Genomic DNA, 24,426 nt, shown 5'->3' with positions numbered 1-24,426 from the left:
GATGTTCCTGCTCATCGGGATCCAGGATGAGTGGCACAGCTTTCTCCACTGCCATGTTGTGCAGCATGCAGCATGCAGCACACGAGGAAGATTTTGCAGACCTTCACCGGTGCATATGGGAGGGACCCGCCGGTCTTGTGGAGGCAACGGAATCGGCTCTTCAGGAGGCCAAACGTCCTCTCAATCACTCGCCTGGTCTGCCCATGGGCGTTGTTGTAACGGTGATCTGCAGCTGTTCTCGGGTTGCGGAGAGGCATCACCAGCCATGGCATGTTGAGATAGCCAGAGTCCCCTACATGGAAACATCATGTAAAGAAGTGGGTCAGGAGATGCCGTCACATACTAAGATACTGCTGAAAACTGGGCAAACAGAGTCTACCCACCAACAAGACATGCTCGTTCGTTGTGCAGCTGCAGCATCATTTCTGGCACCCTGCTACGCCTCATGATGTAGGTATCGTGTGCTGACCATGGAAAACGTGCACAGACATGGGAAATCACCATGTTAGCAAGACACACCACAAGGGCATTAATGGAGTGGTAATGTTTACGGTTACGAAAGGCTACCTCCTGTGCCTGTGGTGGTACCAAAGCCACATGTGTCCCATCAATTGACCCAATTACATGGGGCATCCCTCCCAGGGCATAGAACTCACCCTTGATACCTGTCAACTGCTCAGGAGTTGGAAAATGGATGAATTCATCCAGGTGCTCCAACATGGCTTCTAAAACATCATGCAGGACACGGCTGAACATGGTCTGGGACATGCCACCCACATCAGCTATGGTCAATTGAAACGTACCGGTGGCAAAGAAATGTAGGGCTGACATCACCTTCATCTTGGGGGTCAGCGCAGTCGGATAACTGTGTCGCGGTTGGAGGTGTGGGGCCAGCCTGTTTGTCAGGTCCACAATTAACTGTTGGGGGAATTTGTAGCGGCGTATGCAGTCACGTTCCCTCATGGCAGCCAAGTCTGGCATTGGTCCGGGGAGAGGCGGTGCCCTTAGAAATTTGGAAGAAATAACGAAGATTGAGTACATTACAAGACAAATGTCAATGAACTGAGCACATGTTCAACAGCTAATACACATATGCTACATACAGAGTCTGGTCTGTGCAATACATCCTGCACACGTATGCCAGCCAGGTGATACTCCTACCAAGAGCCAGCTACAAATGTGGATTGTCAAGGTCTACATGACATGCCATGAAAGTAGCTGTGGGCCAGTGTGAGTGAACAGCCAGACACATTACAGGAGTGACATACATCCACACATGTGCATTTGAAGGATGTTATCTCATACAGACAGCTGCCGGCAAGCTAGACGCACAGGTCACATGTCATGGAAAAAGGACAGACCACACACCTTGCCATGAAGTGGTACATGTCAAAAATGATCACACAGACATTGAGACTACGCAGATATGTCCTAAGCTCGCAAGTCCCTGTTCAATGCATACAGACACACGTTACGTGTTATTCCACATGTGTCCTGGTGTGCGTAATAGTGTGACATGGGCATCTACACACAGACACATGTTGGATGCAGCTACAGCAGATACCGTTGACGGAACACCAACAGCAAGATCATGGGAACACATGACACACACATGACATAGTCACATCGGGGCACGCTGGTAGTGAGATGTCAGGTGTCATCATCCGTGTACCTGGCATCAGGGGACAGTTGCGGGTGTTGGTGACTGTGCCATGCCAGTGATGCAGTGCTTGACAAGTTTGAACTACATGCACACATGTAAAAGGTGTGATGGGGAAGGGCGCCACATAGTGCCCCATCACACATGACATGTGTACACAGGTCATCACACAGCTATTGGGTTAAAACATGAGGAGACATGTGCCAGCTCCCTGCCTGACACACCTAGGCCCTACACATGAAGCCCTGCACTGACAATGACTTGATGTCCATCCTTGTGCGAGTCAGACACCTCCATTCCTTTCCTGTGCGCCTCCTATCACCAGTGTAAGCGGTGGAACGCACCGTACACACACTCTGAGGGCGTGGGTACGGTCGTATCACTATATGGGGTTTGGATAGGAGTACGCGTGTGTGTACGAACCGTACACACGTACGTTTACACACTGGTCCTATCCCTATGGGAGTGTCGCCGTAGGCGTACGCCATGGAGATATGGCCCGTACACGTGTGTGTAGGGCCCGTAGCACTATGGTAGTGTTGGCGTAGGCATACGCCATAGAGATACGGGCTGTACACACGTGTGTAGGGGTCGTATCCCTATGGTAGAGTTGCCGTAGGCATACGCCATAGAGATACGGGCCGTACCCACTTGGGTACGGCCCGTAGCACTATGGCGTACGCCTACACCAACTCTACCATAGTGCTACGGGCCGTACACACGCGTGTACGCCCCGTAGCACTATGGCGTACACCTACGCCAACACTACCATAGTGCTACGGGCCGTACACACGCGTGTACGGCCCGTAGCACTAGAGTAGTGGTGCCCTAGGGGTACGTGTGAAACGCACCGTACCTGTGTGAGGATTTGAAATTTACAATGGGGACACATAAGGGACAAGTATTAGGGCCTACATGCATGCTGGTTGTCATGGATACCCAGTTTGAAGATCAAATTTTTCCATCATGTGGCCTGGAGAAAACAGTTGTCCACATTATACGTTGTTGCAAAGTGGTTGTTGACTTGACATGATGCTGCAAATTTGAAAAAATGCTAATGCTGTCACTGGTGTATGTTTAAAGGGATTGGAGGAAACGTAGGATGCAAAGGAGTCTGACCAATCACTCTGCACTCCTGTTACTGAAATAGGCCAGCAAGGCAGATATAAGTCAGGCAGAACCCATGAGAGGGCACTTGCCTGCACAACCTTTGATTCGACACCACTGCTGCTGCTTGTGATTCCTCTGGCACCATGTCGCGGTCTGTGGAGAGGGCCCAGCCATTCACACAGGAAGAGAATGAGGCGTTGCTGGACGTCATCCTCCCACAGTACCCCAGCCTGTATGGTAAACCAGGGGAGCAGGTGAGTGCTGACTCCGCTACCTTTGACTGTGCCCCTCCTGTTTTGTGACTGGCACTTCTGGCATTGTGTCCAGGTGTGACAGACATGAAATGTTGTTTAGAGTGGGTCCCGGGGGGGGGGGGGATGGCTCATGTCTGTCATGCAGAGCATGATGTGGTTCATGTGTGCACTCCTCACTTGCATTGTGCTTACTGTGACATTCACTGCATGCTGCATGGCACATTCAGCATAGCTAATCCTCTTGGCCCTTCTTGTTCTATAATCCTGAGGTGATTCAGTGTTCCCCCCGTGTGACAGGTGACTGTACCCACAGATGTGTGTGAGTTGAGTGGAGCTGTGGTGAGAGTGTCCAAATGATCTGGACATTGATGTGTGTGAATGTTCCTTGTCATGTGGGTGAGTGTCTATGTGGAGTGTTGCACCACAGCTGCATGGAGGAGGCAACAGCTCGACCCATCTGATGTGAGAAGTGATCCGTGCTGTGTGTCTGACTTGCTGGGCTAGCCCCACGCCTGTGACAGCCCCCAGACAAGTGGCACATGTGCAGAGTGAGGTTTGTATTGGCTGTTACCACTGGCAGGTGAATGATCTGTGCCTGTGTGCGTCTGTGTAGTCTGCTGTTGTTGGGTCAGTGGCCTGGGGCATGCGACTGCTTGGAGGTGCTGGCCATCAGCTTTGTGTTGCTTGTGATGTCCAGTGTGTGCCATGATCAGGGAGTGTGTCGCACCCCTCATGCCACCTGTGTACTTTCAATGCCAAGTAGTGCATTGGGGCTTCCACAGAGCCTAATGTCCCTATGACAAAGGTGCTATTCGTTAGCAGCATACTATGCCCTGTTCAACATATCAAAGATGTTCAAATGTGTGTCTCTGTGACATGGAGCAGGTGTAGTGATGTTGTCTCACTTTGTCATCGTCACAGGTAATTGCCTACGCCAAGGGGGAGATATGGAAGCGGGCCATCAGGGCCGTGAGATCTGTGGAGGGTCGCAGTCGGCGCCTGGCACAGGTGAGGAAACGCTGGCAGGACATCCGGTGCTGGACCAGGAGGATCGCCCGGGTCCTGCTGGGGGACTCACCACCACGCCCCCACGGCGGGCGCCGGCGCCTGACCCACCAAATGAAGCGTGTCCTGGCGGTGGTCTTCCCTGACATGAATAGGCGGTTACAGGCGATGCAGCAGCAGCAAGGGGGTAGGTACATGTGTGTTTGTTGTGTGTCACCAGCTTTGGGAAGTCGCATGGATACACTGGCAGGGTTAATATGTGCATTGCATTTTCTGTTCCCAAAGTCATCCGCTGCTGTTCTTCCTCCTTTCCCCTACTTGACATGTGTTCCCTGGTCTGTGTGTAATCACTATTGCACATGGTCATCTAGGCTGGTGGTTAATCCAAGTGCACATTGCTGTCTGCATCATGTGGGGGTGGGATCGGAGACATGTGTTGTTACCTTGCCTGTGCCCTGTCCTGTTCAGTCATTTGGGGGTCCATATCAGTTGGCACTGATGCTGAATCTCAACATAGGAGTGTGAGTATTCAAATGAACAGACTTCCAGCATGCATGACCGATGTTGTGGCCTCAGACATGATGTGCATGGGTGGGAGATAGGCATAGTGCCGGGACGGTAGCTCATGTTAGTCAGATAATTCCAAGCCCATGGAGCAGTGTGCCCACTTCAGTACCCTAAGACACCCTTGCCTCGGTATCATGTGTGTCATCCAACACTGTGCCCATTCTCAATGTGTTCAGCATAGTTTTCCCTCTGTGGCATTGTTCCCTGGCCTCATTTGTATTTATCTAAAGTGTGCTACATGTGTCCATTGTACAGGCTGACCCCATTTTGCTTCTGCATCCTCACACTGGCCAGTGCCTGTGTGTCTATGTACAACAATCTGTTGAGGTTTTGTGTCACAAATATGTGTTGGCAGCCTCACGAGGTGATGTGAAGTACATTTAGGATTTCCTGATGCACTTTTTAGTAAACCCAGATTGAGAGGTATCACTTTTTGAGCTGTCTCAATCACATTGTCTCAGGTATGGGTTGTTTTTGCGGGCAAGGACTACATGTCCATACCTTATGTCTCCTTGCCAGGTCTGACCAGTGTGTGATGATTGTCTGGACAGGCACTCAACGTGCAGTGACCCAGGCATGTTGTGCAGGGTGTCATGTTTGTGCTTTGCAGCATGTGTCACAAGTTAAAAAAAATGTTTCCTGCTCATCCATTATTGGCACGGGTGTGTGCTCCAGATGCTATATGGCTTGGTCTGTGTGTGCTGACATCTGTGTGGACATTCTTCGTTCACATCAGTGTGTCTCCTCAGTGCAGGTGCTCCTTATTCCAACACAATTTCAGGGCCATTTGCTACTGCACTGTCCTGTGTCTGGACATGTGTGCCACTTTACATGACAGGTAGTGTGTCAGATGTGTTGCCAACTGTGTCATCATGGTACGGATGGCCATGTGACAGGTGGCATGTTTTAAGTTGTTATTCAAGAAGGCATGTGCCCTGGCACTCACTACACTTGTCAACATGTCCCAATAGTTTATATGCTTCACTTTGATTTTTGTGAAGGACAATGATGTGCATGCATAACAGATGTCTCCCAAGGGAGTGCACAAGTACCACTTTTACACTTTTGTGGAACACGCTGGCACAATTAGAACATGGTCACATTGCAGGCCAAAAGTTGTTTAGGATTTATACATATCCATGTTCCCACAGTGTGTTAGCATTTGGGTTAGTCCTTGGTTGTTGCTGAAGGCAACTTACCGGTGTCAAGTCATCCCGACCACCGTGGTGCCATGTATGTGTACTTCCTGATACCACATTTCTTCTTAACATTGGCTTCTTGGCATTAGGCGGGCAGCTCATACTATGACTGTGTAAATGTAGTTTTGTGTGCACCTCCTTGTGTGACTTCTGATATTCATGCACATGTGTGTTCTGTTCCACAGGTGGTACATTCACACATTCCAAATATGTCAATTGTGTACATTTTTGTGCTTCCCAATGGATCAGATAGTATTACATTTGCTTTTCTACAGTACTCACAGGTCTATGAGTGTGGGGACCCCTTCAGCATTGGTGTCTGTTATTTGGCATTGGGTGCACCAATACTATTTCGTTCACAGTGACCAGGAGGTGGCATGCCGTCATGGTCTGCCTGTGCTCCACTGTTCACAGACACTAGCTTCTCTGTATAATTGGATATCCAGTTATTTGCTGTGGTGTCCTGATTTTCATTATTTCAGGGGGCATGTTGGGTGAACCAACTGGGGAGTGCAGGGCTTACATATGTGCTGGGTATTCTAGATGTTCCTCATGATGCTTTTCATGATATGCACTGTGACCTATTTAGTTTTGACTCATGTGTCAGATGTACGTAGGTGACTGATTATTTCCTGTCTCTTCACCTTGCCCACAGCATCATCGGGGGACACCGAGGGAGACACCTGCACGGACGTGGAGGAGGGATCCAGCACCTGTGCCACCACTCCTGGCGAGTCGGCAGCATCAAGTGGCACGGAGGGCGAGGGGTGTGCGGCGGAGGACCTGGGTAGTACCACCACCGACTACGACGCAGACGGGTCCGAGGCTGAACTCCCTGAGGGGGCGGAGGCGGCTCCAACAGCTGGCAGCAGCACTACAACTGTCACCGCCTCCTCCATTCCCATCACCGCCCTTCCACTTGCTCGGGTCCCTTCTGTCCGTGTAGGGCAACAATGTGTCTCCTTCGTGCCAGGCACCGCACCCCCTGCCCCGGTCTCCCCTGCTGCCCTCACTGCCGAGTCTGTGGACATTCAGCGGCAGTTGCAGGTTGGGCAGACATCGATCCTGACTGTCCTCCATGGCCACACCAGACTGCTGACACAGATGGTGTCGTACATGGAGGGCATGTCATCAGCGATGTCTGACCAACAGATGTTGCTGAGGTCCATGGACTCGTCACTGACGGCAGCAGTGAGTCTCCTGCAGCGCTTCGTCCCCCCACCTACCCCTGCGCCATCCACACTTCCCACTCCCATTCCTGTCCCAAGCACACACACACCTTCCCAGGCAGGCACCACACCAGACACAGGCAGCACACCAACAGGGAAGGGCAAGCGCACACCTCCTGTCACGCATACTCAGGGGGAAGAAGGCACACCCACTGGGTCTAGGGCACACAGGCAGACACGCAGACACAGTAGGAGTCTGCATGCCTCACTCCCCAGTCCCTCCGATGTCACTCCCCTCGGCTCCCCTGCCCCACAGTCTGAGAAGGAGACCTACTAGGCTGTACTGGGCCTCAGCCCCACTGTTTCACCTGCGCGCAAACGGGCAAGGCACTCCACGGGTAGGGGAGTAGAGTCCCCCCCCCCTGTCCACCACCTCCCCCAGTAGCGCTGCGACCCATCCCTCCGACCCCCCCCCTCCTTGGGGCCTGTGGTTCCTTCGGGTGCAGGGGAGACGCTGCAAGATCTTGCGGACGTGTGCAGCGCAGTACTGACCTCCACCTTTGGCGCTGCCCCACCCCCTGTGGTGGAGTCGTCCGTCCCTGCACCCCCAACACCTGCCCTACCCCCTCCTGTCCCTGCGGTGCCTGGTCCTTCCCCACATGATGCCCCCACCCCAGTCGATCAACCAGAGGTATCTGATGTGCAGGCAAGCTAGGGGAGACGCATGGCCATGTGTCCCCCCCAGGACTTCGTGTCTGGACTGGCCTATGGCCTTTGTAAATAGTGTCCTTTTCTACTTTTTGTTTTCATGCTGAATAAAGCATTTTGTTTTTCCTTTGCACACAATTGCTTTTCAGGTATTGATGTTGGTGCTGATGCTCCATGAGTTGGGGTGGTGATCATGTGTTGGGTATCTGGGAAATGTAGTAGTCTGCTGCTCATGGGGTGGACCCTGGTATCTGCGTGGCATCACAAGGTCTCTGCAATGATTCTTTGGTTGTGTATGCTCTTTGTGTTTTGAGACATTGTCCCAAGGAGTGTTCCTTCCTCTGTGGCACCTGACATCTTCCCTGCAGGGAGTTGCACCATTGTTGTGCTGACCTGTGTCTACATTCCCTTGGTGGCTGATGGATCCCTTCAACTATGTCCATGCCTGCTCAGCAATGTGTCCGGCTGCATCGTCTGTGCCATCCTTGGTAGTCACTGTACTTGTGTATGGAGTATGTTGCCATGCCTCCATGGGGAAATGGTCCCTTTTCCGCACTATGCATGTGTGTACTCCCAGCCTAGCACACATATGGTACTTGTTCTGCAGGGTATTTGGTCACCTGACTGACAATTGTGGGCATTGTATCTGTGGGAAGTCCACCCTATTCCTTCCATGGGAGACAACAACTTGGTGGCTGTGCCAGCACCTGTACATTCCTATCAGTCCTGGAATGTGCGTGACAGTGTGTGTTCCCTTTGGCTCTCTTAGTTTAGTGGGTTTCACATGAATATACAGTCTTGTGACATGATCTCAGTGTGTGTATTGTGCAGCCTCCGCAAGGGGTGGGTATGCATGTGTCATTTGTCATCGCACCCACATGTGGTGTGTCATGCAGTGAGGGAATGACATCCATCCTCATGGGAGTGGGACACTGCTGTCAGTGATGTGTTGATATGGCACTCTCAACATAGTCGCACATTGGGGATGCGTTCATGGACCCATGGAGTTGTGGTCATCTGAGGATGATGCACCCACCCCTCATGTGTCTGGTCACTGCTGGGAGGCCTCTGCACCCACCCCTCATATGTCTGGGCACTGCTGGGAGGCCTCTGCACCCACCCCTCATATGTCTGGGCACTGCTGGGAGGCCTCTGCACCCACCCCTCATATATCTGGGTACTGCTGGGAGGCCTCTGCACCCACCCCTCATATGTCTGGGCACTGCTGGGAGGCCTCTGCACCCACCCCTCATATGTCTGGGCACTGCTGGGAGTCCTCTGCACCCACCCCTCATATGTCTGGGCACTGCTGGGAGTGATATGCACCCACCCCTCATATGTCTGGGCACTGCTGGGAGTGATATGCACCCACCCCTCATATGTCTGGGCACTGCTGGGAGTGATATGCACCCACCCCTCATATGTCTGAGCACTGCTGGGAGGCCTCTGCACCCACCCCTCATATGTCTGGGCACTGCTGGGAGTCCTCTGCACCCACCCCTCATATGTCCGGGCACTGCTGGGAGTGATATGCACCCACCCCTCATATGTCTGGGCACTGCTGGGAGTGATATGCACCCACCCCTCATATGTCTGGACACTGCTGGGAGGCCTCTGCACCCACCCCATATATGTCTGGGCACTGCTGGGAGTGATATGCACCCACCCCTCATATGTCTGGGTACTGCTGGGAGTGACATGCACCCCCCCTCATATGTCTGGGCCCTGCTGGGAGTGATATGCACCCCCCCTCATATGTCTGGGCACTGCTGGCGGTGACATGCACCCACCCCTCATATGTCTGGGCACTGCTGGGAGCCCTCTGCACCCACCCCTCATATGTCTGGGCACTGCTGGGAGTGATATGCACCCTACCCCATGTCTCTGTCCACTGCTGGGAGTCCTCTGTCCCACGTCCTCACAGCGTCCTCACAGCGTGGGTACAGCGCGTACACCTCCATCCCCAATACAATGGTGGTACGGGCCGTACCCACGCTCTGGGGGGCGTGGGTACGGGCCGTACCACCATTGGGGTGGTGATGGAGGTGTACGCGCCGTACCCATGCTGTGAGGACGTGGGTACAGCGCGTACACCTCCATCACCACTACAATGGTGGTACGGGCCGTACCCACGCTCTGGGGGGCGTGGGTATGGGCCGTACCACCATTGGGGTGGTGATGGAGGTGTATACGCCGTACCCACGCTGTGGGGGCGTGGGTACAGCCCGTACCACCAGTGGAGTGATGATGGAGGGGTACGTGCCGTACCCACGCTGTGAGGGCATGGGTACGGCGCGTACCCCTCCATCACCACTACAATGGTGGTACGGCCCGTACCCACACCCCCCAGAGCGTGGGTACGGCCCGTACCACAATTGTAGTGGTGACGGGTACGCGTCCACGTCCACTTCCGTTGTGGCGGTACGTGGGATTGGTGGACACGCCCCCCCAAGTGACCAGACCATGGGGGTAAGTTATGTGCAGGATATATATGTTTTAACTTGGGGGGGTTATGTTCCCTGCCCCTTGCCACCCCCCCACCCCTCTGCCCCTGGGTGTTGTTCTGACCTTCTGCGGCGTCTGCGTCGGTTTCTGTGCACCAGGTCGTAGGCTAGGAGGGCCGGGATGACACGTAGGATGGGGTCCATGGCTGTCCGTCGCGTACCGGTGCTCCTTCTTCGCTTTGTCCTCAATTTCCCGGCAGTTTTTGGCTGCCGTAAAAAATGGTCCGTGCGGAGTGACTTAGGCACGAATCGTACTTGCTGGTCTGTAAAACACTGCCTGACTCCGTCCGGACGTCACGTACGCGATGTTCCGGATCGGAATTGTGGGTATTTTTTTCCCGGTCGGTGTTTTGTACGACTCGTACGGAAATGGTATTTCTGTACGAATCGTACTTGCGGGTTTGTTAGGTGGTTTTCCCGGGTACGAGTCGTACGGAGAATACGCTCCATTCGTACCTGGGTTTTACAGGATCGGAATCGGCACCAGGACGTCGATATTTTTGACATTGATATTTTTGCATCGATATTTGTGTATGGGGATATTTTGGGAATCGATATTCTATCAGTGAACCATAGATGTTACTAACAGTTCTGGAGGTGCTTCGGCTCTGGCATCTTCGAGCTACGGTGTTGTCAGAGTCATTTCAACAGGCATGAAACAAACTGTAGCAGGAGAGAATATGGGAGCATGTGCTCCTGGTCCTTCTGGAACGTGCAATTCAAATTCGGTTTCAGGATTCAAGATGCTCTTATTTTACCAGTTACCATTGGTCTTATAGTCGCCATGTATGATCCTAGTTCAGTTGAGAATGAAAGACAGAAAATGCCTGTTCCTACAAATGTCGAGGAAACGGAGAAAAGAATCGATGGCCCCAATGCAAGATTTGTTCCTCTAACTCCAATGAATGCGAGTTCACTTGTGCAGCAATTGCAGATCCCTCTGCAGTACAGAATGGATTTGGACTCATAAGGTCCTTTCGGGAATTGGCAGATATGGATTTGCCTGTATGGGAAACACTCCCAAATGTGCATAACAGTACTCCTCGAGAAAGCACTACCCCAAAAAGAACTTCTGAGACCCAACACTTATTTGATGTTCAAGATTTAGAGCAATGATTGAAAGCGCATAATAATAATTCAAACGAGAGTCAGAGTACATAGGCAGGCCATGGAACTTTAAAATCGTCTGTAAAGTTAGATTTGGTTGATGTGGTTAAATTAAAAACTGAACTAGATGAAAAGATAAGTGGGAGTCTGGAGCTTAATCAAATAGATACTTACCAATAGAATGAATTGATATTTATGAGTGAAGATGATACTAGGAGAGCAAAACAAGCTCACGAGAAATTACCTGAATTGGTTGAAAGGTATGATGTTTACATAGAACGAACAAAGGCTCTAAAGAAGAATCACAGACTTGCATTCAGCGATCAGGAAACAGGGAATCTAAGGTTACCAGGGTTGAAGACCCAAATCTGAAAATTAATTTAGAGCATTCGTATGTGGAGCATATTGGACAAATGGGAAGAGAAATGGGCAAAAAGAAAACATTCCAAAGCGCAGCGGGAGAACCACCTCCTTTAGGGGAAAGGGAAACAGGTGTTCAGGCTTTCCTTTTACGAGAAGTACCAAGTGGACGTTATGTGCCTTGGAGTACTGGTGATGTTGCTGCATTTACAAATGATTTCCCGAGATTGGGAGAGAAGCCTGTAGAGTGGATTGATTTGTGAAAATCTAGAAAGTGCTGTGGTTTGACCTAAATACACTGTTCGAGAATGTAGTCTCTAGTGATCTGTGGTCTGCATATAAAATACCTACAGAATGGCCCGAATGTGAGCCTGCGAGAGATCCAGTGACACATGGTCCGTCACCTATAGTGATGAAGAAACAAGAGCAGATAATTACTTGGCTGAAAGCTAAAGTGCCACTGCAGGATATTGATTTGGTAAAGATTGATAGGATGACTCAAGAACCTAAGGAGAGGATTCATGCACTTTATGAAATGTTGCTGCAGGCTTTCAAACAGTATTGTGGGATGGACACCCTAGAGCCCAAGGATATGGGACAGTTTGTGTCCCGAGTTGTGACTGGGCTAAGACCTGAAATTAGTATGATGATTTAAAAACATTTGATTTGTTGGCAGAATAAGTCAGTTCACAAAATTCTGGGATATGCTAAATACTATTGTGATGAGATTGAGATGAATCACAAGAAGTTGAAGGAAAGGTTGACAGTAGCGCAAATAAAGGCTACTCAAAGAGAAGGTCAAATTCAGCATTATGTAGGGAATACTGTCCCTAAGCAAGGAGTCTACCAGTCAGGGGCTCCAATGCAGCAAGGTGGCGATTTTCAGGGGCGCAGACAGGGTGCTCCTACAGATCCAAAGACTGGAATTGATGCCACATTAAAGAGATCAAATCCATGCCACCATTGTAATAAATGAGGGTATTGGAAGCACAAATGTTGTTTTAATCCTGCAAATCAGGAGCAGAATGGAGGGTTCAATCAATTGAAGGGTAATGTTATGCAACCTCAGAGTGCACCCAGACTGAGATCTCAAAATATTGTTGGTCCCCAAGGTCCTGTAATGCAAGTACCACAACCCCCGATGCGAAAGCAAACTGTAAATTACATTCGATTTAACCAGAAGACAGACTTGAGTGGGAACCAGAATATGTCCCATGGTAACAATTCATTCCAACAGTACTCCATGTTTGAGACTCCAAATGGGTACGGTTCAGACCAATCCTTATGACGGTGCCTGAGGGGGGAAGAATTCTGTAGACTCTGTGCAGTCTTAGAGGTGGACCAGAGTGGACTATCGGTTGATGCTGATGTAGAAGGCCACAATGCCACTTTCTCAATCAATACTGGCGTTACCCGCTTTACTGCGAGAACAGCAGAGGTGCCAAACCTACCCCTCTCTGGAGAAACAATCTAAATGGTAGGAGTTGCAAATAAAAGATTGTCAAATCCCCTTCCTGAAGAAGAGCCTGTGAGGATAGGGACATTTGAAGAAGATATTCATCAATTTGTGGTTTGTGATTCTAGTCCTGTGTGTCTGTTAGGATGTGATTTGCTGTGCAAGTTAAATTGCACTATCCATTGCACACCAAAGAGTATTGAGCTTCAGACAAATGATGAGGACATTGCCTTCAAACTGGTAAACCAAAACTTGTGTGTTTCATTGTTCCCCATGTTAACCGTAGAAGACCTGCCGTTGGATCTCAGACACAGTGAGAGACCAAGTTTGGGACTTATCTGGAAAGGAAATTGGATTCAATCCGAGGAGTTGAGCCAGTCTGTATTCAAGTTAAGCCAAATGCTAAATATCAGAGAACACTGCAGTATCATTTGACGCCCGAGACAATTGCTGGAATTACACCTTAATGGAGACTATTGATGGAGCGGGGTTTCTCAAGTAGAAACCCGCTTGGATTAAGTACCCCTGTAATACGTACTAATTTTAAGTAGTAGGGGGTCTATTAGGATGGCGGGCAGATCGCCACCGCCCGTATGGCGGTGGCTATCTGCCCGCCATTTCCGTCCGCCCGCCTAACATTTCCCCCTGCCATACTACAATGGTGGTGGGGACCCAGGAGGACGGAAAGACCGTCTGCCAGTTTTCTGCCGGTAGGCAATTCGCCCGATTGCCTACCGGGCGGAAAAGACCTGCAAGGCACCGCCATCCATATTACGATCATGGTGGTCTCATGCCTTTCCATGGCGGAGACTCTGCCATGGAAAGGCATGCGGAGAATGCCTTTGGGGGCCCGTTGCGGGCCCCCAGGGGATTGTGGGGGCGTGTGGCTGCACTTGGGGGTTCCCATGGTACCCCCGACATTTGCATGCACAAGGTGGCAGGCACCACGCGGTGCCTGTCACGCAAATGCACAACATGCCCTTTTAACGTTGTGGTGGGTGCTGAATACAGCACCGCCTGCCACAGTGTTAAATTTACAGGATGCGACCGCCATGGTGGCGGTCCCATCCTAATTGGCATAGCGGGTCTGCTGCAACACTGGCGGCCGGTCCCAGCACCACTAGGGTGGCGGGCGGACTCATCCTAATAGACCCCTAAGTATATTAACGTGCAATCACACATTACACGTGGGAGATTTTGCTTTGCGATATGCATGAAATTAATCCAAACAATACGTAAATAACCGGAAACTGTAATAATATTGTGTATAGAATGTGTTATGAATGTTTTGCATGACAAATTGCATGTATTTGTAGTAAAAGCATGACGTATATTACTTTGTCATAATAATGAATGCCGCTTTCCTGCTTATGCTATGCTAGGCTAACAGTTAACATGGACTAGAGATGAGGAGGGTGGTTAACAGTGAAAATGTCATCATCACATTATTAATAAATGTCTGTTTTCTGTTCTTTTAGTAAATTAACGAGTCTCTATTTTGTGTTAAGTTAGCCGAACTGTAATGAGTGACTGAGAGGCTGGAATGCTGAGAAAGCTGAAAGAGCATAGCACCGTGAAGGACATGACGCTTGACGTGTAGCCAACTCCAGTGTCTTCGTGTGAAAATTCACAAGATGTTAATTGTATAAACATTTGTCCTTAACTTGTTACATTAACCTCATAAGAGAACAGGGATGTATACTGAATATGTGGAAACAGAAATTAAACAATGGGGTAGTCAAACAAGTGTGATCTAATGGTAGGCTGACCATCCGCCCCTCGTTTTTAACCAATCCCGTAGCTAGAATGGGTGACTTTAGCAACTTTAGTGGGATGGACATGTATGATAAGGGTATAAAGAATAGGTGATTTAGGGGTGGGGCCTATTGTGAGGGTGGCAGATGCGGCTGCTGCTTTAGGCATGAAGAGAGAGAGGGTGCGCTGCTGATTATCGGGTTGCAGAGAGGCCTAGCTGTTCCAGTCTTATCCTTGTCCTGATCTTAGAGTCTTTGATCCCTGACTCTCTGTCTGGGGGTCCCCTGCCGCTACCTAGGCCTGGGTGGTGGTTTTCCTCGTTCATATTCCTTGGGTTGGTATCTTTGATGACTCAAGTTTTTATCTTTGTACTTTTGTCTCTTCATCTATCCCCTCCATGCAACATATGTTTCTTGAGATTGATTATTTGCTAACTATTTTAGAGTGTATTTTCTCTCATGGGGTATTTTTAAGATTAATGCATTTGAGTTAGATAAAAATTAACAATTTGCAAACGAAAGGTCTGTGGGTATTTTAGTCTGTCTTTGATTTGAATAACTGTTGCCTTCAATTTTACAACTACTTGGTCCATTGACCAAGAAGATGTAAATTTGAACGAAAAGGTTTATTGTGTAAATTGTGAACTGTCTAAACATTGAACAGCTAAGTATGAATTGGTAAGGAATTTGCAAACTTGACACCAGCGCAGCAGGGACTTTGGGTGTATGTGTATGGGCCAAAGTGAATGAAGTAATTGAATGCTCATCCCTGTCCAAATTATTGGGTCCGCGCTGGATCACTATGATTGAGCAAGGTGTCCTGAAAGAGATCCTGGGGAGTCCATGTAACTCACCCATTATGGGCTTGCAGAAGCTGAGCTCTAAGTACCGCATAGTACAGGATCTCCGTAAAATGAACAACCAAGTGGTTCCTTGTCATGTGGTACTGAATCCATCTATGATATTGTTTCAGATTCCATGTGAGGCTGCTCATTGCTATTGACCTTTGCCAGGCATTCTTCTCCATTCCCCTGCACGAAGATAGCCAATTCTTGTTAGTTTTTGGGCTGGGGATTCGTGTTTTAACATGTTGCCATGTCCCTCAAGGGTAGAGAGTCCTTTCATCTTCAATCAGATCCTGAAGAAGAATCGGGAGTCTTTGGTCATGCCCTGTAACTCTGTTCTAATCCAATTTATCGATGACCTATTGGTCGCATCGAAACACTCAAGAAGCATGTGATACTGATACCATTGCCTTGTTGAACCATTTGACTGAGAATTGACATAAAGTGTCCCCAAGTAAGTTACAGTACTGTTTGACGGAAGTCCTTTACTTAGGACATCACATTGTGACAAGTGCGAGAAGGGTGTCACAAGAAAGAATCTTGCCGATCATGCAAATTAACCTGCCTTGCACATATAAAGAAGTCAGGATGTTTCTCAGAACGGTGGGCTACTGCCACCAGTGGATACCCAACTTTTCCTATTGGGCAAACCTCTGCAGAGGTTGACACAGAGGGATGTGTCAGATCTGGTTTGCTGGGACAATGATTACTTGAATGCATTTCTCGACTTGAGAGAAAGTCTCTGTCTTGCTTCGGCACTGGGAATGTTTGATTACAATAAAGCATTTTGGCTTTTCTGCAGTGAAAGAGAAGGTTGTGCTCTCTCAGTGTTCACTCAGAATCATGGAGGTGCCCGTAGATCAGTTGCCTAGTTCTCAGCTTTTAAAAGAATAATATTGGATTTTCACCTCGTATGTGTCTGATATAATGCTATTGTCTGTAATCTCTCCCTAAAAGGTTGACCTTCTAAGTCGGTTCGAAACTCAGGTAGGACTCACCTGGGTGTATTTTGTGTTTTTTATGGTAATGCTAGTGCATTACTGGATAGGGCGGATTGAGCCTATGTTTTAGAGTAATGGATCCTAGAGCCCTGAAGAATGCCCCAGACTAGATAGTTACCGTCGGCAGAAATATGTTGGCTAGTAGTAGACGGTCTGAGTCATTGTTCTCTGTTTACCCGCCAGACATAGTGTTTTTAGATATACCTAGAGTCTTCACTAATAAAGGTGATAACCGAGGTACTCTAAGGTATTTTTAGATTTTCTGGATCCCACTTTTGTCCAGTAGTTTTATTCAAGAACTCCCTCCTGCTGAAAAGTTTTCGAGGAGGTTGAGTCCGCCCTGGTGGTATCATCTTACCAGGGTAAGAAGAGGATGCCGATGATGGAGCATGACACTATTGTGTGCGTGATACATCCTCTTCCATAAGGGATGGCTTTCCTACTCACCTTAACAGAAATCCTTGCAAGGATTTACAGAAATGCATAAAGTATATTACTGGCATACCAGGGGAATTCAGTGGATTGGCACACACAGGTGTTTGAGATTCCGTTGGAAACTGATTTAGTGCTATAGGCAGATGATTTGAGAATTTAGGAAGTAGTATATTTGGTTTCATCTTGAAGCCTCTGTTGATTGTTGCTCTTTGTGCGGTGTTTGTGATGTGAACAGTGAAGAAGTACAGGAGATATAAGGCAAAGAAAGGAATATCCCAGAAAAGAGAAGATATAGAGGTGAAGAAGAATCAGACTATTACAATGACATGAAATGTTTGGAAGAATTCAGACAAAAGGCAATTGCCACACAAAGGGTTTAGAGCTGTTCATCTGATAAAATCAAAAATAAGATTAAGAGATGATGAGATGGCTTGATAGGCGATTAGGGTGCTGGAATAGTCTGAACCATCACACGTGTAGGAATGTGCTGGTTGATAGGTGTGTACCCACTGTCCTTGGCGGCGCTGGCAGGGGCAATGGGGGATGCTATTTGCAGATGCCTCCTGGCGAGGGCCCTGGCACTTTCTTTTTTTTAAAGAAATTAAGCACTGCCCCCATCAATATCGCGGACGTCACAGAAGCGCCAACCATCTGCTGCAGCTGCCGTTATGTTGTCACCAACAGCCTCGCGGGGCCTGTTGTAATCCGATCCTGCAGTGCTTTGTCGAAGTGTTCGCCTCGGCTGATGCTTAAAGAGAGTGGACGTCTGGGGCCCGACGACTAGTTAATGTGCATGTGCTGTCTGCCTCTGCAGATGACTTGGCTATCTCCTTTGCTGCAAATCATGCGTGTCTTCCCTGTAAACCATTACCCCTGCAGGTTACCTGCGTTAATGTCTATACTCTAGCTGTTACTCAATGCATTCCCCGCGCCCCTCATTCAAAATGCGCCATGCGCGCTCAATCAGAGAGATAACCGTGAACCCTGCCAGGGGACGGCTGCACGTGACTGTCGGCTGACAGATCCGGGGACCGACCAACCACAGCGCCGGCACAGACGTTAGTCACACCCTCTAGAGGCCCCTGTGCTGTGATTGGACAAATGTGTGACTACTCTTTGTTTTCTCCTCGCTGGGGTGCCTGGAGGGGTTGTCTGTCTGCTACCTCCGGCAGAGGGTGCCCTGGTCCAGCCTAGCCTGGGTGCTGGAGTTCTGAGAAGCTTGCGCCTGGGAGTCTGCAGCTGCGGAAGTCCTGTTCTAACAGACGAGGAAGCGCACGGCCGTGCTGCCTTAGCTGTGCAGAGTAAAGTGCTGATAGGAGCTGTTAAGTTCCGAGCAAGGCACTCGGAGATCTGAATCCATTCCAGGTAGTGATGCCAGAACAGAAGCAGTGGAAGTTTGAACCGAGGCAGTGAAGTCCTCCGTCTGGGCAGCGAACATCTGCAACAGGGCGCCGGGCTGTCGCCGAAGCAGGGCTTTGGAGTTCTCAAACTACAGTGCGATGGCGATTATCTCCGAATTTGGGATTTAACCTGGGCAGTCCATCTCCAGTTCAAGTTCATCCCCAGTTATGGGTAGAAAAGCGCTAACACCGGGGTATACACCTACCGCTAGCGACACCTACAGCTACGCAAACACAGATTAATACAAACAAATCTCTTAACTGAGGGAACCCAGGGCAGGGCATGGCCACTTAAAAAATAACTAGCAAACACGGGTAGGGCGAGCACTTAAGTACGGACCATCAATAAAAACCATGCACCTGTAAGCACAGGAACATCAAGCATAGATATAGGGCAGAACAAGCAGCCCCTGGGCGTAGAGCAAGCGAGGGAACAACAGACATCTGCCCACAGTAAGTACAGGAACAACAGGGGGCTGAGATGACCGCCAGCACAGAAGCATCAATCACATATAGGGATTGCAAGCATGTACAAACCAATCACCTGAGATGGAGCGACACGAGAAACGATAAATAGACACAGGCAGAGAAGGCACTGCACAGCCAGCGGACATAGAAAGCACTAAAACAGCTAACGGGCTTAGAAAGCACAGAACGACAAACACCTGCAGGCACAGCAACCACAAATCAAGCAGACGTGAACATAAGAGGCACCCACAGGCACCGCAAACGGGAAAAGAGCCCGCGGAGACACGTACTGAAAGAGGACACACCGGAGGCCACGGAAACAACTAGCCCCGAGTCCACAGCAAGCACACAAAAACGAAAAACACCTGCAGATAGAGCATGAGCACACAAGGACCCGAATCCACAAGATCAAGCAGTGTATAAGGGTGTAACAGGTGCACAACAGCGGGAGACACAACACGCACACCTAAAGGGTGAGCCCCTGATGCACAGCAAGCAGGGGAAGGCGCCCCCGCAGGCTCACAAGCCCCCCACCCTCAGCAGTAGCAGGGTTTCATCAGGCATTCACGCGGACAGCAGTCACCGGCACAGGCGACACACACCGAGCTCGCCCCAGACAGCAGCCGGGAGCGCCTCGGGGCTGCGCCAACCCGCCGGAGCATGGCGAAGAGAAGCTCCCTCACCATCCGGATCGTGGAGGGAAAGAACCTTCCCGCCAAGGACATGTGAGTACGAGGCCGAGGGGCAGACGTGCGTGTGAAGTCGGTGCCCAGGTCTTGAGATGCACCTGCGATGGGGATGTGAGTGCAAGGTGGCAAGAGTACACCCAGCGGGCATGTGAGTAAAGCCAGGGCTGCGTGTGAGTACAAGGGGCGTGTTAGTGCAGCTAGAATGGTATATGAATACAGTCAGAGGGGCGTGTGGGTGCAACCAAAGGGGTGTGTGAGTACAAGGGGGATAGGGGCGTGTAAGTATAAGGGGTATTGGGGCGTGTGAATATAAGGGGGCATGTGAGTACCAATGAGGTTAGGGTAGTGTGAATATAAGGGCATGTGAGTACAGCCAGGGGGACGAGTGGGTACACCCAGGGGCGCATGTGAGTACAAAGGGGATAGGGGCATGTGAGTATAGCCAGATGGGCGTGTGAGTACACCCAGTTTCTAGGGGGATAGGGGCGTGTGATTATAAGGGGAGATGTGAGTACAGCCGGAGGGGCGTGTGAGTACCCCAGGGGTGCAAGTGAGTACAAGGGGCATAGGGATGTGTGGGTACAAGAGATGATATGACTACAGCCAGAGGGGCGTGTGAGTAAAAGGGCCATGCCATGCCAGTACTACTAGTAAGCTTGTGAGTACATCCAGGGCTGCCATGTGAGTACAAGGGGTCATGTGAGTACAGCCAGAGGGACATGTGAGTACACGCAGGGGTGCCTGTGAGTAAAAGGGAGCATATGAGTACCGCCAGAGGGGCGTGAGTACAAAGGGGCATGTCAGTACAGCTAGAGGGGCGAGTGAGTACTCTCGGAATGTTCGGGTTAGTAAAGCCATAACTTTAGTAGCACGTCTGACTGGATGCAGGATTCGGATGCACAGCGCGAGCGGGGTTACTCTGTGCCACTGGGGAGTCACTGCGCTGCCTTTGATGCAGCGCTGCACTTGCGCTGAGGCAGCGCATGGAGTACCCCTATTTTACTTGTTTAAGGGAAACTTGCGTCACTGCTGCCAGTGCTATATGTCCCCTCGCGTGTAAGGAGGCTTGCAACGCAGCTGTGCTGTACATGTTGTGTGTGAAGGCCACATACACACTTGTGTATGACTTGTATTGTGATTACATTCACATAGCGCTACGTGCCCCTTACGAGGCGTTATGTGGGGCAGTAATTTTTCTGCTGTTCTCGGCGGTGCAAGCTCACTGTGGTGCACGTGCGTGCACGTGACTGCACATCAATACTGCAGCTTGTGCTGCTGTGCTCTCCTTGTGTTTTTGTGTAAAGGAAGCTTGTCCCCCTGCTGCACCCGCCGCACCTGTTTTGTATGCGAGTTAAGCAAGTGTGTCCTTCCGCCATCCTTCGATATTCTGTGTTATGGGTGCTGGGCAGCGGCCTGGCAGTGTAGCCATCGAATGCCAACAAGGACATGGTACCCCTTTTTCTAGGTTGGGTAGTAAATGGCAGCATCAAGCTCTGTACAATGGGTTCTGCACTACCGCCGGTCGGGTGCAACTGAACCTGCTGCACTTGATAGTCACGCCTCGCTGGCACTGCTTTCGCTGTCTGTGGTACAGACCACCCTCTCTCCGGCAGGGTCAGCGTAGGTTCTCCTAGGGGTTTCGTCGGACCCGTATTAAAAAAAAGTCACCAGGGCGGGCATGTGCTAGGGGCCTGGCTATCAGAAGTGCAGCAGGTGCTGTGTCACCATGGCCCAGGAAAGCTGGATGCCATATGGACCCCAATTAAGGCTAACATTCTTTACTAAATTGTGACCAGGGGATCCATTTCTCTTGATTGCATGACGGCCCATGTCACCCTTTCTACGCCATGGTATGTGCACGGAATCTAATATACTGATACCAATCTCTGATACTTTTTTCCCCATTAATCTCTCTGAAGTGACCACGATACCACATGTTTTTGGGAATCTTGCTAGCCGCTTCGCGTGTCCTTGTAGTTGTGTCTGTGTGAGGACGTTTGCAGTTCTGGTGTATGCGACGCCTCTTGCAGGACCAGTTATGTCTCTGGGAAGACTCATGCAGTCCTTATGCTTTGTGCTGTACCCCATCTTTGTGTTTGTATGTGCATGCATGCAGCCCTGATGCTTTGTGCAGTACCACGGCTGTTTGCTTGTATGTGTATGCATGCAGCCCCGAGGCTTTGTGCAGTACCACATCTGTGTGTTTGTATGTGGATGCATGCTCTCTGATGTTTTGTGCAGTACCACACCTGTGTGTTTGTATGCTGATGCATGCTCTCTGATGTTTTGTGCAGTACCACATCTGTGTGTTTGTATGTGGATGCATGCTCTCTGATGTTTTGTGCAGTACCACATCTGTGTGTTTCTATGTGGTTGCATGCAGCTCTGATTATTTGTGCAGTACCACATCTGTGTGTTTGTATGTGGATGCATGCTCTCTGATGTTTTGTGCAGTACCACACCTGTGTGTTTGTATGCTGATGCATACTCTCTGATGTTTTGCGCAGTACCACATCTGTGTGTGTGTATGCTGATGCATGCTCTCTGATGTTTTGTGCAGTACCACATGTGTGTGTTTGTATGTGGATGCATGCAGCTCTGATGGTTTGTGCAGTACCACACCTGTGTGTTTCTATGCGGATGCATGCTCTCTGATGTTTTGTGCAGTACCACATCTGTGTGTTTGTATGTGGATGCTTGCAGTCCTGATGCTTTGTGCAGTATCACATCTGTGTATTTGTATTCTGATGCATGCTCTCTGATGTTTTGTGCAGTACCACATCTGTGTGTTTCTATGTGGACGCATGCAGTCCTGATGCTTTGTGCAGTACCACATCTGTGTGTTTGTATGCTGATGCATGCTCTCTGATGTTTTGTGCAGTACCACATCTGTGTGTTTCTATGTGGACGCATGCAGTCCTGATGCTTTGTGCAGTACCACATCTGTGTGTTTGTATGCTGATGCATGCTCTCTGATGTTTTGTGCAGTACCACATCTGTGTGTTTGTATGTGGATGCATGCTCTCTGATGCTTTGTGCAGTACCACATCTGTGTGTTTCTAGGCGGATGTATGCGGTCTTGATGCGTTTTGCAGTACCACGTCTGTGTGGTGGTATGTGGATGCATGCAGCCCTGATGCTTTGTGCAGTACCACATCTGTGTGTTTCTATGTGGAGGCATGCAGTCCTGATGCTACCCACAGTTCCAGATTTGTGTGTTTCCCTGCTCCATCATGATGTGCCAGATTTATGTGTGTTTTGTGGATCCGTGCTGCCACGATGCTCTGTGCATTTGCAGGTTGTCTATGCCACATGCATTGCCAGATGTGTGTGCGTTTCAGGATGCCCCGTCCAGTACCAGATTTGTGTGTGCGGAGCTGTGCCGTTCTTGAGTCCTGCGCAGTGCCAGGTTGTGTATGTCTTCCTTACAGACTGTGCAGCGCCAGATGTGTGTGGATGCATGCAGACCTGAAGTCCAGAGCTGTAACCAGTGTGTGTTTGTGCGTGTCTTCATGTCCTAGTGCCCCGTGCAGAATCAGATTTATGTGTTTGTTGGTCCATGCAGCACTGGTACACTTTGCTCCAACTACTAGATGTTGTCTGTGTGTTTGCATGCAGACCTGATGGCCCGCCCGGTGCCAGATGTGTATCTATGCCCCGATGCCGTGCACAGTACCAGATGTGTGTTTGTGTTTAGATGCCCAGTGAACTATCAGATGTATGTTTCTTTCCTGATGCCCCGTGCAGAACCAGATGTGTGTGTGCGCCCTGATGCCCCGTGCAGTACCAGATGTGTGTCTCTGTCTGGGTGCCCCGTGCAGTGGCAGATGTGTTTCTGCTTCACGATGCTCCGTGCACTGCCATATGTGTGTTTTCTGTGTCCTGGTGCCCCGTGCAGTGCCATATGTGGGTGTTTCTGCGTCCTGATGCCCGGTGTAGTGCCATATGTGTGTTTTCTGCGTCCTGACGCCCCGTGCAGTGCCACATGTGGGTGTTTGTGTCCTGATGCCCCGTGCAGTGCCATATGTGGATGTTTCTGTGTCCTGATCCTCAATACAGTGCCATATGTGGGTGTTTCTGCGTCCTGATGCCCCGTGTAGTGCCATATGTGGGTGTTTTTGCGTCCTGATGCCCCGTGCAGTGTCATATGTGGGTGTTTCTGCGTCCTGATGCCCCGTGCAGTGCCATATGTGGGTGTTTCTGCGTCCTGATGCCCTGTGCAGTGTCATATGTGGGTGTTTCTGCGTCCTGATGCCCTGTGCAGTGCCATATGTGGGTGTTTCTGCGTCCTGGTGCCCTGTGCCACATGTGGGTGCTTCTGCGTCCTGATACCCTGTGTAGTGCCACATGTGGGTGTTTATGTGTCCTGATCCCCAATACAGTGCCATATGTGGGTGTTTCTGTGTCTGATGACCTGTGCAGTGCCGTGTGTCTGTGTGTTTCTGTGTCTGATGACCCGTGCAGTACCCGGTGTATGTGTGAATGTGTGCAGTCATCCTGCGCGCTGCACTGGTGCGGTTCTGCGCTGTCTCGGGAGGTACGCGTCCACTGCTGCTGCCCGCGCTGTACCGGATCCGAATGTGAGAGACGCATACACAGCCACCACCCGTCCTGTTCCCAATCTGTTTACACTTGGATAACTTTGGCAGTCAGCACTCTTCGTCTGGAATGTTTCAGAAGCACTAACTGTGCACCTCAAGAAACAAAACTGATGATAAACAATGCGCTGCCACCT

General features: G+C 50.1%; 1 protein-coding gene across 1 annotated transcript in view; it reads left to right on the top strand.

Annotated features, from left to right (window-relative positions):
• Positions 1-18,237: 18,237 nt before the first annotated feature.
• Positions 18,238-24,426, top strand: part of LOC146858950 (ras GTPase-activating protein 4-like) — a 436,965-nt gene continuing 430,776 nt past the window's right edge. Inside the window, exon 1 of the mRNA XM_085649601.1 lies at positions 18,238-19,727. Within this exon, the coding sequence (XP_085505727.1) occupies positions 19,663-19,727 (65 nt within the window). The 5' untranslated portion in view covers positions 18,238-19,662. The remainder of the gene's footprint in view (positions 19,728-24,426) is intronic.

Source organism: Triturus cristatus, chromosome 3_2 (assembly GCF_964204655.1).
Source record: "Triturus cristatus chromosome 3_2, aTriCri1.1, whole genome shotgun sequence".
In the NCBI taxonomy this organism is placed as follows: Eukaryota; Metazoa; Chordata; class Amphibia; order Caudata; family Salamandridae; genus Triturus; species Triturus cristatus.
This window is presented reverse-complemented; position numbering and strand designations above follow the sequence as displayed.